This window comes from Chiloscyllium plagiosum, chromosome 3 (assembly GCF_004010195.1).
Source record: "Chiloscyllium plagiosum isolate BGI_BamShark_2017 chromosome 3, ASM401019v2, whole genome shotgun sequence".
In the NCBI taxonomy this organism is placed as follows: domain Eukaryota; kingdom Metazoa; phylum Chordata; class Chondrichthyes; order Orectolobiformes; family Hemiscylliidae; genus Chiloscyllium; species Chiloscyllium plagiosum.
In genome coordinates, this window is record NC_057712.1 from 120,560,335 (window position 1) to 120,573,404 (window position 13,070).

Here is a 13,070-nt window from a genome sequence, read left to right on the forward strand (position 1 = left end):
TATTTCTGATGATGTCTAAGAATTCCTGTGTTGACTGATTAGAGTGTCTGGATCCGCTGATCAGTTGTTTCAGTTTCTGCTGTATTTCTTTAGCCTGTTTGTGTGATGGTGTCCCTGGTAGTGATACTATGGGTCTGAGTGGGATGTCTGGTTTGTGCACTTTAGGTAGTCCATAGAATCTGGGGGTGTTGTTGCTTTCAGGTTTCATTCTCTGTAGGTCAAACCTGGTTATCTGAGTTTTTTTTTGTAGTGTGTTGTTTATCCTATTGGTGAGCTGTGTGGTGGGGTCAAACTCCCTCTTTTGGTAGGTGTTGGTATCTTCAAGTAGTTGTTGTGCTTTTTGGATGTACTCTGCTTTGTCCAGGATGACCGTCATTCTGCCTTTGTCTGCTGGTAGTATGATTATGTTCTTATCGTTTCTTAGTGATTTTAGTGCTTCCCTCTCCTTGGTGTTGAGGTTGTGTGTTTGTCTTTTCCTTGTTATCAGGGGTATGATACTTTGTCTCTCTGTTTGTTGTGTCTCTTCTGTCAGTCCATTGTTCCTGAGTGTGCATTCTAGTGCTGCTAGGAAGTCTGCTGTCTTGGCGTCCCTGTGGTTGTAGTTGAGTCCCTTGGCCAGTATTGTTCTTTCCGTGTCTGTGAGCTTAGTGGGAGAGGTTTTTCATCCAGGTATGTGTTGTGGTGTCCTCTTTGTTGTGTGTTAGTTTGGCCATTTTTTCTATATAGGACAAACAGGAAGACAGCTAACGATCCGCATCCACGAACATCAACTAGCCACGAAACGACACGACCAGCTATCCCTAGTAGCCAGACACGCAGACGACAAGCAACATGAATTGGACTGGGACAACACTACCATTATAGGGCAAGCGAAACAAAGAACAGCCAGGGAATTCCTAGAAGCATGGCACTCATCCACAAACTCCATCAACAAACACATAGACCTGGACCCAATATACCAGCGGACAGGTGAAACTGACAACCGGAAGCGGCAGGGACAGGCCACTATAAATGCCGGAGGAAACACCACAGAAGCGCTTCAGAGGAGGCTCCCAAGCACTGAGGATGTCACCTAGACAGGGGACGAAACGTTTGCAACAAAAACTTCCAGCTCGGTGAATAGAACCACAGCATAGTAATGGGAAGTTGTGCGTGGAGTCAGAGGAGATACAGGAAGCACTAAATGAATACTTTTCATCAGTACTTACACTAGAAAAAGACAATATGGTCGAGGAGAATACGGAGATACAGGCTACTAGACTAGATGGGATTGAGGTGCATAAGGAGGTGGTGTTAGCAATTCTGGAAAGTGCAAAAATAGATAAGTTCCCTGGGCCAGATGTGATTTATCCGAGGATTCTTTAGGAAGCCAGGGAGGAGATTGCTGATCCTTTGGCTTTGAACTTCCATCATTGTCTACAGGAATACTGCCAGAAGACTGGAAGATGGCAAATGTTGTTCCCTTGTTCTAGATGGGAAGTAGAGACAACCCTGAAAATTATCGACCTCTGAGCCTTACTTTGGTTGTGGGTAAAGTGTTGGAAAGGGTTATAAGAGATAGGATTTATAACGATCTAGAGAGGAATAAGTTGATTAGGGATAGTCAACACAATTTTGTGAAGGATAGGTCATGCCTCATAAACCTTCTTTAGGAAGGTGACCAAACAGGTGGATGACAGAAAACTAGTTGTGCGCGGTGTATGGATTTCAGCAAGGCATTTGATAAGGTTCTTCATGGTAGGCTATTGCACAAAATATGGAGGCATGGGATTGAGGGTGATTTAGCTGTTGGGTCAGAACTTGGCTAGCTTAAAGAAGACAGAAGGTGGTGGCTGATGGGAAATATTCATCCTAGAGTTCAGTTACTAGCGGGATACTGCAAGGGTCTGTTTTGGTTCCACTGTTGTTTGTCATTTTTATAAATGACCTAGATAAGTGCATAGAAGGATGGGTTAGTAAATTTGCAGATAACACTAAGGTCGGTACAGTTGTGGATAGTGATGAAGGATTTTGTAGGTTACAGCTGAGAGGTGGCAAATGGAGTTTAATGCGGAAAGGTGAGAGGCGATTCACTTTGAAAGGAGAAATAAGAATCCAGAGTACTGGACTAATGGTAGTGTAGATGAAGAGAGAAATCTCGATGTCCAGGTACATAGATCCTTGGAAGTTGCCACCCAGGTTGATAGGATTGTTAAGAAGGCATACGGTGTGTGTTAGCTTTTATCGGTAGAGGGATCGAGTTGAGTTTCGGAACCATGAAATCATGCTGCAGCTGAAAAAACTCTGGTGTGGCCATATTTGGAGTATTGCATACAGTTCTGGTCACCGCACTATAAGAAGGATGTAGAAGCTTTGGAAAGGGTTCAGAGGAGATTTACTAGGATGTTGCCTGGTATGAAGGGAAGGTCTTATAAAGAAAGGCTGAGGAACTTGAAGCTGTTTTTGTCAGAAGGTTGAGATTGAGACGTATAAGATAATCAGAGGGGTAGACAGGTTGGACAGTGACAGCCTTTTTCCTCAGATGGTGATGGCTAGCTCGAAGGAAAATAGCTTTAAATTGAGTGGTGATAGACATAGGACAGATGTCAGAGGTAGTTTCTTTACTCAGAGTAGAAAGGCATGGAATGCACTGCCTGCAACAGTAGTAGGCTCGCCAACATTATCGGCATTTAAATGGTTATTGGATAGGCATATAGACGAGAATGGAATAGTGTAAGTTAGATGGGCTTCAGATTGGTTCCACAGGTCAGCACAACATAGAGGGCTGAAGGGCCTGTACTGCACTGTAATGTTCTATGTTGTATGGATTTGGTATTATATAAAACCAGTGCATAACCCTAATGCAAGTCTTGAACCAATTCAGTAGGTTACAAGTTCTCATTTCACTCCAGAGAACAGACACAATCTAATCTAACACTGCTGTGCTGTACAAGGAGTGCCTTGACGTTAGAGCTATTTAATTGACGATAAAACATTTTGGGATGTTCAAACTTCAAAAGGCACTAAACATATTGATGTTTACCTTTTTTTAAAAAACTGTTTAGTTTATTCTTTTGTTGTCACGTAACCATGGTTAGCAAGTGAGAGGTGACAGCGTCAGGCTAAAAAAAAGTTAACACCCGTGTAGGGAAAGGTGAAAATCCAAAGGACTGTTACATTGTTAACAGGTCCGTACAATGCAAGATTTGCCAAGAGGGGCATGTGACAAAAACAAGACAACAGAACAAAATACACTATCAGCTGTGCAGTGCAACCTACAAAGAAGCCAAAGGGAGAAATGTTGAAGAAAGTAACAGAACAAGATAAAAGACGTTTAGATGCAGGAAAGTACATATGCACAACTCACATTTTCTAAAGGTCCAGAATTCCAGAACAAAGTCTTTGGATTGGAAGACTGAAACATTATGCCATTATTTAAGAAACAAAGGTGGGAGAAATCAAGAAACTACAGACCTAGATATTTTCTAATCAACTTGTTCAAATATATTACAAGACAACTCTGGAGCATGTTGGACTTGAACCAGGGCCATGGACAATACCACGGCACCACAAAAGCCCTAACTATAGATCTATAAACATGAGCTCTTCAAAAATCAACTGTGGGGATTATCAGTGGAAACTAAAACAAAGAGTTAGTGAACACTTGGAAGAGAAAAAAATGATTATCAAAGGGTCAGCATACATCTAACAGGGATCAGTGAGGTTATCAGTCACAAATCACACCTGAGCTGAAAATGTGTTGCTGGAAAAGCACAGCATTCAAGGAGCAGGATGCTGCCTGACCTGCTGCGCTTTTCCAGCAAAACATTTTCAGCTCTGACCTCCAGCATCTGCAGTCCTCACTTTCTCCACAAATCACACCTGAACCAGCTTCTAGAACAAAAAAGCTGTCTAATTTTGTCTCATATCCAGCACCTTCTTCCATAAACAGACCCCCTGACTATCTCCCCTTTCAATACACTTTTTCCCTCATATCAAAATAATTTATGAATTTCAATAGCTGTTAAACCTCCTCTGAATATTCTCTGCTTTAACAAGAAAAAACTGCACAGTGAACATCCTGCTGCTACATTTTTCAACATACGTTTGGGCAATTTGATGGTTTATAGACCCATACAGCATGGACCCTTTGGTCCAACTTGTCTGCAGCGACCAGTTATCCCAATCTGAACTAGTCTTACTTGTCAGCATTTGGCTTATATTCCTCTCAAGCCTTCCTCTTCATCCAGATGCCTTTTAAACGTTGTAATTGTATTTGCTTCCACCACTTCCTCTGGCAGCTCGTTCCATAAACTTTTTAAATCTTTCCCCGCTTCTCACCTTAAACCTATGCCCTCTAGTTTTACAATCTCTACCATGGGAAAAAGACCTTGGCTATTCACTTTAATCATGCCATCATGATTTTATAAACCTCTAAGGTCACCTCTCAGTCTCCGATGCTCCAGGAAAAAAATGCCTCATCTATCTCTCCCTATAATTCAAACCCTCCAATCACAGCAATATCCTTGTAAATCTTTTGTGCACCTCTCAGGTTTAACAACAGCCTTTCAACAGAATGTCAACCAGAATTCTATGCATTCTTCCAAAAGTAGACTCACCAATGTTCTGAGCAGCTGCAACATGATACCCCAACTCCTATACTCAAATGTTCTAACCAATTCAGGCAAGCGTGCCAAATGCCTTCATCATCTTGTACACCTGCGACTCCACTTTTAAGGAAGTGCATATCTACACCCATCGATCGCTGTTCAGCAATACTGCCCAGGCCCTACCATTAATTGTATAAGACCTGCCCTGGTTTGCCTTACCAAAATACAGCACCTCGCATTTCTCTAAATTGAATTCCATCAGCCACTTCTCAGCCCATTGGTCCACCTGAAAAAGGTCCTGTTGTGCTTAGATAACGTTCTTCACTGACTACTACGCCAACAATTTTGGTGTCATCTGCAAACTTACTAACCATGCCTCCTATATTCACATCCAAATCATTTATATAAATGATGAAAAGCAGTGGATCCAGCACTAATCCTTGTTGCATACCACCGGTCACAGGCCTCCAGTCCAAAAAAGAATCCTCTACCAGTACCCTCCGTGTCCTATCTTCAAGTCAATTTTGTATCCAATTGGCTAGCTCTCCCAGGTCTCAAGTGATCTAACCTTACTAACCAGCCTACCATGCGAAACCCGTTCTGCCATCAATCTTCTTTGTCTTCACAAAATTCAATGTTAGTGCAACACGATTTCCCACACACAAAGCCATGCGGACTATTCCTAATCAGACCTTGCCTTTCCAAATACATACAATTCCTGTCCAACAACTTACCTATCACAGACGCAAGTCTCACCAGTCTATACTTTCATGGCTTTTTCTTGCAGCCTTTCCTAAATAATGACACCACATTAGCCAACCTCCAGCTTTCTGAACCTCACCCATGGCTGTCCACGATACAAGTAAGTTAGTTAACTTGCTGAGCTTGAAGGTTTGTTTTCAGACAGCTCGTCGCCATACTAGATACCATCATCATTGAGAGTCTCCGGTGAAGCGCTGGTGGTATGTCCCACCTCTGTATTTATAGATCTTGGCTTCTTAAGATGGGTGATGCCATTTCTGGTTTTTGTTTTCCCCAAGGGAAGATAGATAGGATCTAAATCGATATGTTTATTGATGGAGTTCTGGTTAGAATGCCATGCCTCTAAGAATTCTCATGCGTATCTTTGTTACACCTGTCCTAGGAAGCGTATGTTGTCCCAGTCAAAGTGGTGTACTTCTTTGTTTGTATGTATAGAGACTAGTGATAGTGGGTCATGTTGTTTGGTGGCGAGTTGGTGTTCAACACATCCTAATACAGGTGAAACAAAGACATTCATGAGAATTCTTAGAGGCATTGCGTTCTGATCAGAATTCCATCAATAAACACATTGACTTAGATACTGTCTACCCTCCCTTGAAAAAAAATCAGAAATGACATCACCCACTTTAAGAAACCAAAACCTATAAATACAGGAGGTAGGACATACAACCACCGGAGACTCTCACTCATGATGTCACCTAGTATGGTGACAAAACGACTGAAAACAAACCTTCATGCTTAGCGAGTTAACTTACATACTTATCATTAACCTCAGCTACATATCTTCTCAAAAATCGCTAACAATACAAATACCTCAACAAGGGGCCCAACAATTTCTTCCTTCACTTCCAACACAGATCTGGGAAATACCTGATTAGGTGCTGAGGATTTACCTACCTTTTTGCACTTTAAGACCTCCATCACTATCTATGGTATGAACTCTTTTCAAGACATCACTATTTAATTACTCAAGTTCCCCAGCTTCCATGTCCTTCTCCACAGGAAATACTTTTTCTTTCCTGTGGAGAAGGACATGGAAGCTGGAGAACTTGAGTAATTCTTTCCTTCCAGTATGTCCTATTCTAAAAAAGTGCTATCTAGCCCGAAGCGTTAGTCCTAGAGATGCCAGAAATACTCTGGTAACTCCTCCAAATGCCAACTGAGTAGTCTATCCACTGGTTCCTGCTCCTCAGTTGCTGCCTGAACTGCTGTGCTTTTCCAACACCCCTCTAATCTAGAAACTGAGGGCATCACAGCCAATCCCAAAACCTACTTTCAGTTTCTAGCCAGGGTAGGTAGTAATCGGGAGGTGGAAACATAACTGATGTTTCAACTCTCCCTGAGCCTTTGGCGTCTCTGAATAATCATAACCCATCTAATTCTTCTCTGCCAGAGATCAGTGAAACTCAGTACAGACGAGTGATGAAATCACATTCACGGCTTATCACCTTTTCAAGAGATGTTCAGTAGCATGGTAATTTGACCACACCCCCTTAGAAACTCTTCACAGATTGTTTGTTTTCTGGGAGAGATTGTTATTACCATTATTACACGTTTGAAAACTACATTTGCAACAAGTTTATTGACTGAACTCTGTGGTGGGTATAGCGGCTTTTTAAAAAAAAGTATCTTCAGGATGAAAATTCATTGGAGAGGCCAGTATGTACAGCTCTTGCAAATTTAATAGGCCAAATGATTAATTGCCCTTATAAGGTGATGGTGAGCCACCATCTCCAACCGCTGTAGTTCATGTGGCACAGGTACACACACAGTGCTGCTTAAGAGGAGTTCCAGGAATTTTACTCAGTGACAATATGTAAATTGAAATGTGAAAATTATAAGCTGTTGTTTTCATGAAGTTTACAGCAAAACCTAGCAAAAAATCAATCAACAACCTGTGGAGATCTGAAACGTACAGGTTAAATTTTCATTGCCAAGACATTGTTGGTTATATTCTCCATGAATAATGGTGATGCTGCTCAGGCACCACGTCTGATCAAAATCAGGCCCATTAAATCACTTTACTGGTTATTTAGTTCTGACTGTCAATGACGTCAGTGTCATATCGGGCCTGAATGTAAGTGGCTTTCTCATGGGTTCCTTTTAGTTATGTGAAAATATTTACTTTTTGGGTTTGTGATGGTATTTTAGAAATGCAAACAGAATGGGAAATGCAAACAGAATAGATTCCTAAACAAATCCTTTATTAGAATGATGATCTTGTCAAGGAGGAGTCAGGTATTGCCCTGCAGTTTTGACATGGGTGCACAAATGTGACACATATTGAACTGACAGAAGCCCATGAGCACACTACCTGCCTTTGACCCAACTAAGAGCATATCAGGGTAAGAAATAGTGATGATACCCTCCTATATATTGAAAACAAATCTTATTTATGCTGCCAATAATACTCAAATATCACCAGTCCTATGATAAACTGTCATTATGTTTTCACAGCTGCTACAAATAGGGACAGTTGCCACATTTTTTTCTTAGATATTCACAGGATGTGGTGTCACTGGTTCAGCTAGTATTTATTGCCCATTTTTAATTACCCAGCATTTAAGAGATAACATTGCAGTGGCTCTGGTATCTCAACTAAGCTAGACCAGGAAAGAATGACAGTTTTCTTCCCTAAAGGGCATTAGGGAACCAGGTGGGCTTATCTGACAATTGACTGTGGTTTCAGGTTTTTATTGAATTCAAATTCTAGCAGCTGCCATGGCAGGATTCGAACCTAGGTTACCAGAACATTACCTGGGTCTCCGGATTAAGCATCTGCCGCATAATAGAATCACCTCATGGGCAGCACGGTGGCACAGTGGTTAGCACTGCTGCCTCACAGCACCAGAGTTCAATTCCCGCCTGGCGACTTTCTGTGTGGAGTTTGCACATTCTTCCCATGTCTGCGTGGGTTTCCTCCCAGTCACAAAGATGTGCAGGTCAGGTGAATTGGCTATGCTAAATTGCCCGTAGTGTTAGGTGAAGGGGTAAGTGTAGGGGTATGCGTGGGTTGCGCTTCGGCGGGTCGGTGTGGACTTGTTGGGCCGAAGGGCCTGTTTCCACACTGTAGGTAATCTAATTAAAAACCTCCCCATAGCATTTGAATAATAGGTTCAAGATATCCACATCACTGCATAAATGGCATAACCTTTCATGGATACTGGAAAGTTAGGTCAACGATGGAAAACTAGATATCAATTGTCCAGACTAAGTCAAGTTAATCCAAGGTGGCACATTCTTGTACATAAATAACGACCAGTTAAAGGAATTTTCACTCTTAACTCCTACAACATTCCAGTTTCTGCTTGGATCAATTGGTGCCACTCACTTGTTCTCAGTTTTAAGTTCACCAATTGACTTAGCCCAAATCTACACAATTAGCCTGACACTTCAATTCCTTACTGAGAAATTGCTTCCTTGCAAGAGATACAATTCTTCTCTTTGGCCCATTTCCTACATTAACTTGCCTTTAAAAAAATTATTTTAATTTAACCTTCAAAAAAGCGCAATCTAATGGTGCTTGGAACGCACTGCTGGGGATGTAGCAAAACAGGTATGACAGCAACATTTAAGAGGCATTTAGACAGATACACAAACAGACGGGGATAAAGGGATCTGGACTGTAGGCAGGAAAATAGGATTAGTTTAGAATGGCATCATGGTTGGCACAGACATGGTGAGCTGAATGGCTAGCTCCTATGCTGTTCTGTGTTCTAATTGATCTTACAGATAAAAGATGACTAAGTTCCAATATATTAGAACAACTCTTCCGTTGACAGCTTCCATTTTACAGCTTGATAAAGGAACGTAACAAATTTTTTCTTAAATCATGAGGTCCAGCAGCAGAGACAATAAATCATTATTGCAACCATCAGGTTAACTGACCAAAAGATGAGCTGAATGTGGACAAAGCTGTTTGTTTAAAAAAAAGAAAATCAACTTTTGGGGTATAATTATCCATTTGTAATTGTAAACACACCACTGTATGACAAATGTTGATGTTATTCTACTCTAATTGGCGCACTTTGTTCAAGACTATAACTGCAGAAGTTTACACTAAAAACAAAAGTACATGGCAGAAACTACAGTAAAATCTTTTACTGAATTTGTCACTAAAGCTAGTTACTTTGAATGGTTTTAAACAAACTGCAGAGCATCTGTCTTGAACAGCAGCTGCTTCCCTTTTTGGCCTTTCCAGAAACATATTTCTCAGTTTGCATTACCCATACACCACAACTGATTTGTTGGTGGAACAATGTCAGTACTATAGAATTTTGGTATGGCTAGACAATATTGTGTTCAGCCATGGACAATGATTTGTGGTAACTACTATCACATTAAACTACTAGCCATGACACACTCCAAGTGTACGAAGTATTTATCACAAATTTTATAAAAACAGCATTAATCACTTTCATAACTTCAGTTAGTGAAGTAAGTGAGATGAGTCAGAGTTACAGTACTAGGAAGGCCCTAGGTTCAGACTGCAATCAGTGTAGTTTATTAATGTCATTTGTAAAGACATCAGAATTGGCCTTAGCATCCTGGAATTGGGAAGAGCATTTAGCTTCTACCTATTGCTGGAAACACACAAATAAGAATGCTTAGCAAGATATTAGAATGCAATCTGGTTCTAAGGAACTATATTCTAACATGATATTAATGTCTTACATGAAGGAGTAAAAAATAGTCAGAAAGGAAAAGTATACCAGCAGTGTTTTTAAAAATATATATACTGTTACAAAATCCTATCCTGGGACTGAAAAACAAAGTACAGTCACAGAATATCTCCAAAGACAAAGGGACTACAAATTCAAGCAGGCCAGAAAACTGGGTATCTGTGCAATTTGAGAATTCTTTCAATCAAGAGCTCCACATAGTTGCTAGTATGCTCACAGGCCATCTGAAGTCCCCACTCTTCATTTTATAATTCCCCAATGACAATACACCACCAAAAATGGAATGTTGTCATTCAATCTTGTCACTTTGAGAACTAAAGATTACTTTTCCTTTTTAGAAAGAGGATAGCATTTCATCAATTATTCCCAAATGCTGTAAACATAGAATTAAAGTAGTCCCTTACATTGTGCATCCAACCTACATCATATAATCTATTAACCTTTACATTGCTCACAATGCAGTGAAACCCAAGGTTTTAATAAATCAACATTCAGAATCTTCAGGTAGTACACTGATAGATTCACTAATATCGTTGTGATGTCTTACTAGATTTTTTTCAACACCTAAGAAAAGTATGATCATTTATTTCACTTTTTCCACAGAAACAGTAAAGAAAAAATGCAAATTATTTTCAGGATGCCAAGGTTTTGCGTTATTTCATCAAATTGTGAGCAAAATGGCGACATTGTGTGGTCTGGAGTGCACCATCACGATGACCAGTGGCTACAGCAGCTTGGCAACAGCCACCAACACGAAAAACAACAGCCGACAATGATGCACAGTGGCTTCCTTTAACATCTCACATATGTGGCACTTGTGGCAGAACTTGCCTCTCAAAGATTGGCTTCTTCAGCCATCAGTAAAAGGTCACTACACCCCAATCTGAAGTGGATTTGTTTGCTGTGTCCGTTATGTTCTGGAGATGGAACGACGCTGAAATAAAGAACAGCCTTTTTCCCTTTGGAATAAAATCTAAAGAAGGGGAATGTAATCCAGTTGCTGCTGGGAGGGGAAAACACACCCACAAGTATAACACATTAAATATTTTCAGATAGTTGACATCAGGCAAGAGCCAGAGAAAGGCTCCTTGTAAGGAATGGATTGAGGAGATCCACTACCACGGCTTTCCTTACCATATATTATGGGAGAGTAAACGACACACCCCAAGAATACATGGAGGATCAAAAGGCAAAAAAGTTTCCCTCACAAAAGACAGATACGACAATTAAACATTCATCAGTCGATAACTACGTGGAGCAAATAGAAACCGCGCCGGGACTGACTAACTCAAACACAAGCTTTTGAAAAAGAATTAGAAAGCCTTCAAACTTGTAAACCAAAATATTTAAAATGATTGCACACGCCTGTAATCTGAATAGAAATTCCTAAATGGAAATAAACGTTCGCACTTGTTTTATAAAAAGACAACATTTACTCGAAAAAAACACTCACTGGGTTAGATACAATACTTTGGATACTATAATTTTTTTTCAGTTTAAAAAAAAATCTAACTCCATTTCCAGCCTCACGAGACGCAGGCGGTTGGGTACCATTTGAAATTTTCGCCGGTTAAAGCGAGTTCCCTTGTTCCCTCATCGCCCGCCCAACCTGTCAACAGCACAACACCGAGGCTCCGGAGCCCGAACAGGCCGCACTTCACAGGTAAAACGAAACCTATCCTTCTGAATTTAATAACGAAATTGTATAAAGGTTTTCCGTTTCAAAAACAACTACCATTTCAAATCCAAAAAAGCGCGAGAAAATCTTTTTTTTAAAAAAGGCGTTTGTTTTAATCTCGGGAATAAATATTTCTTCCAGCCGCCCCTCCAAATGCAAAAACTCGGATCCCACACAAATCAAACAAACGTTATCTAAGGCTGTTCCAGAGAACATTAACGACTTTAAAATCAAAAGGACGTTTTCCAACTGATTCTTCGACTCACCCTCCAGGAGCCGAGCTATCAGACTGTCCACATTCAGCTCTCCGTCCGCCATTTTACAGCAAACAGTCTTCAGCCGAGAGCAGTAGCAGAGAGTGAGGGAGGAGGGCAGTTTCTTGTCTGAGTAACCCTATCAGTACTGGAATCGACACAGCAGAGAGGAGGGCAGCTTCTTGTCTGAGTAACCCTATCAGTACTGGAATCGACACAGCAAGAGGGGAGAGTGAGAGAGAGGAAGGCAGCTTCTTGGTCTGAGTAACCCTGTCGGTACTGGAATCGACAGAGCAGCAGCAGAGAGTGAGAGAGGAAGGCACCTTCTTGCCTGAGTAACCCTGTCGGTACTGGAATCGACAGAGCAGCAGCAGAGTGAGAGAGAGGAGGGCAGCTTCTTGTCTGAATAACCCTGTCGGAATAAACGCAGCAGCAGCAGAGAGAGGAAAGTGAGAGAGGAGGGCAGCTTCTGTCAGTACTGGAATCAACAGCAGCAGAGGACAAAAGTGAAGGAAAATGTGTGTTTATTGAACAAGTATTGGTTCCTCCTCACAGAGGAGTCTTTGGAACATTCTGGCCTTCACAGAATGCTTTTGCTGTATTCTTTCATGGGATATCTGTTTTGCTGGTTAGTCCTGTATGTATTCCCATCCCTAAAAGCCCTTGTAAGGTCGTGATGCAGTTCTTTCTTGATCGATTGGAGTCCTTGTGGTTAGGGGACATCCCAGTGCTGAAGTTCTGAAGAAATCCTACCAGATGCAAAATGTTGCCTCTGTTTCTTTTCACAGATGCTGCCAGACCTGCTGAGTTTTCCAATATTCTCTATTTGTTGAAGGATTGTGAACTATGCCCTAAAGTCACTTGGACACATAAAAAAAAGAGCAGGAGTAGGCCATTTGACCCTTTGGGTCTACTGCACCATTCATTATGATCATGGCAGATCAGTAAGGGATACCCTTTTGTCATATGGCTCTCTTTGCTCCAGATTCTGGATAGAGAAAACATTAGCAATGAGTTCCTTGTTACCATTATGGGAATATCTAGATGGAAACATCACAAAGAAGATCATTGGTGTAGATTAGATTCCTTACAGTGTGGAAACAGG

At 41.1% G+C, this 13,070-nt stretch overlaps 1 protein-coding gene across 1 annotated transcript in view; it reads right to left on the reverse strand.

Annotated features, from left to right (window-relative positions):
• The window catches only part of ppp1cb (protein phosphatase 1, catalytic subunit, beta isozyme), a 112,897-nt gene extending 100,659 nt beyond the window's left edge, over positions 1 to 12,238 (reverse strand). Inside the window, exon 1 of the mRNA XM_043687219.1 lies at positions 11,978 to 12,238. Coding sequence (XP_043543154.1) covers positions 11,978 to 12,029 — 52 coding nt within the window. The 5' untranslated portion in view covers positions 12,030 to 12,238. The remainder of the gene's footprint in view (positions 1 to 11,977) is intronic.
• Positions 12,239 to 13,070: the final 832 nt, after the last annotated feature.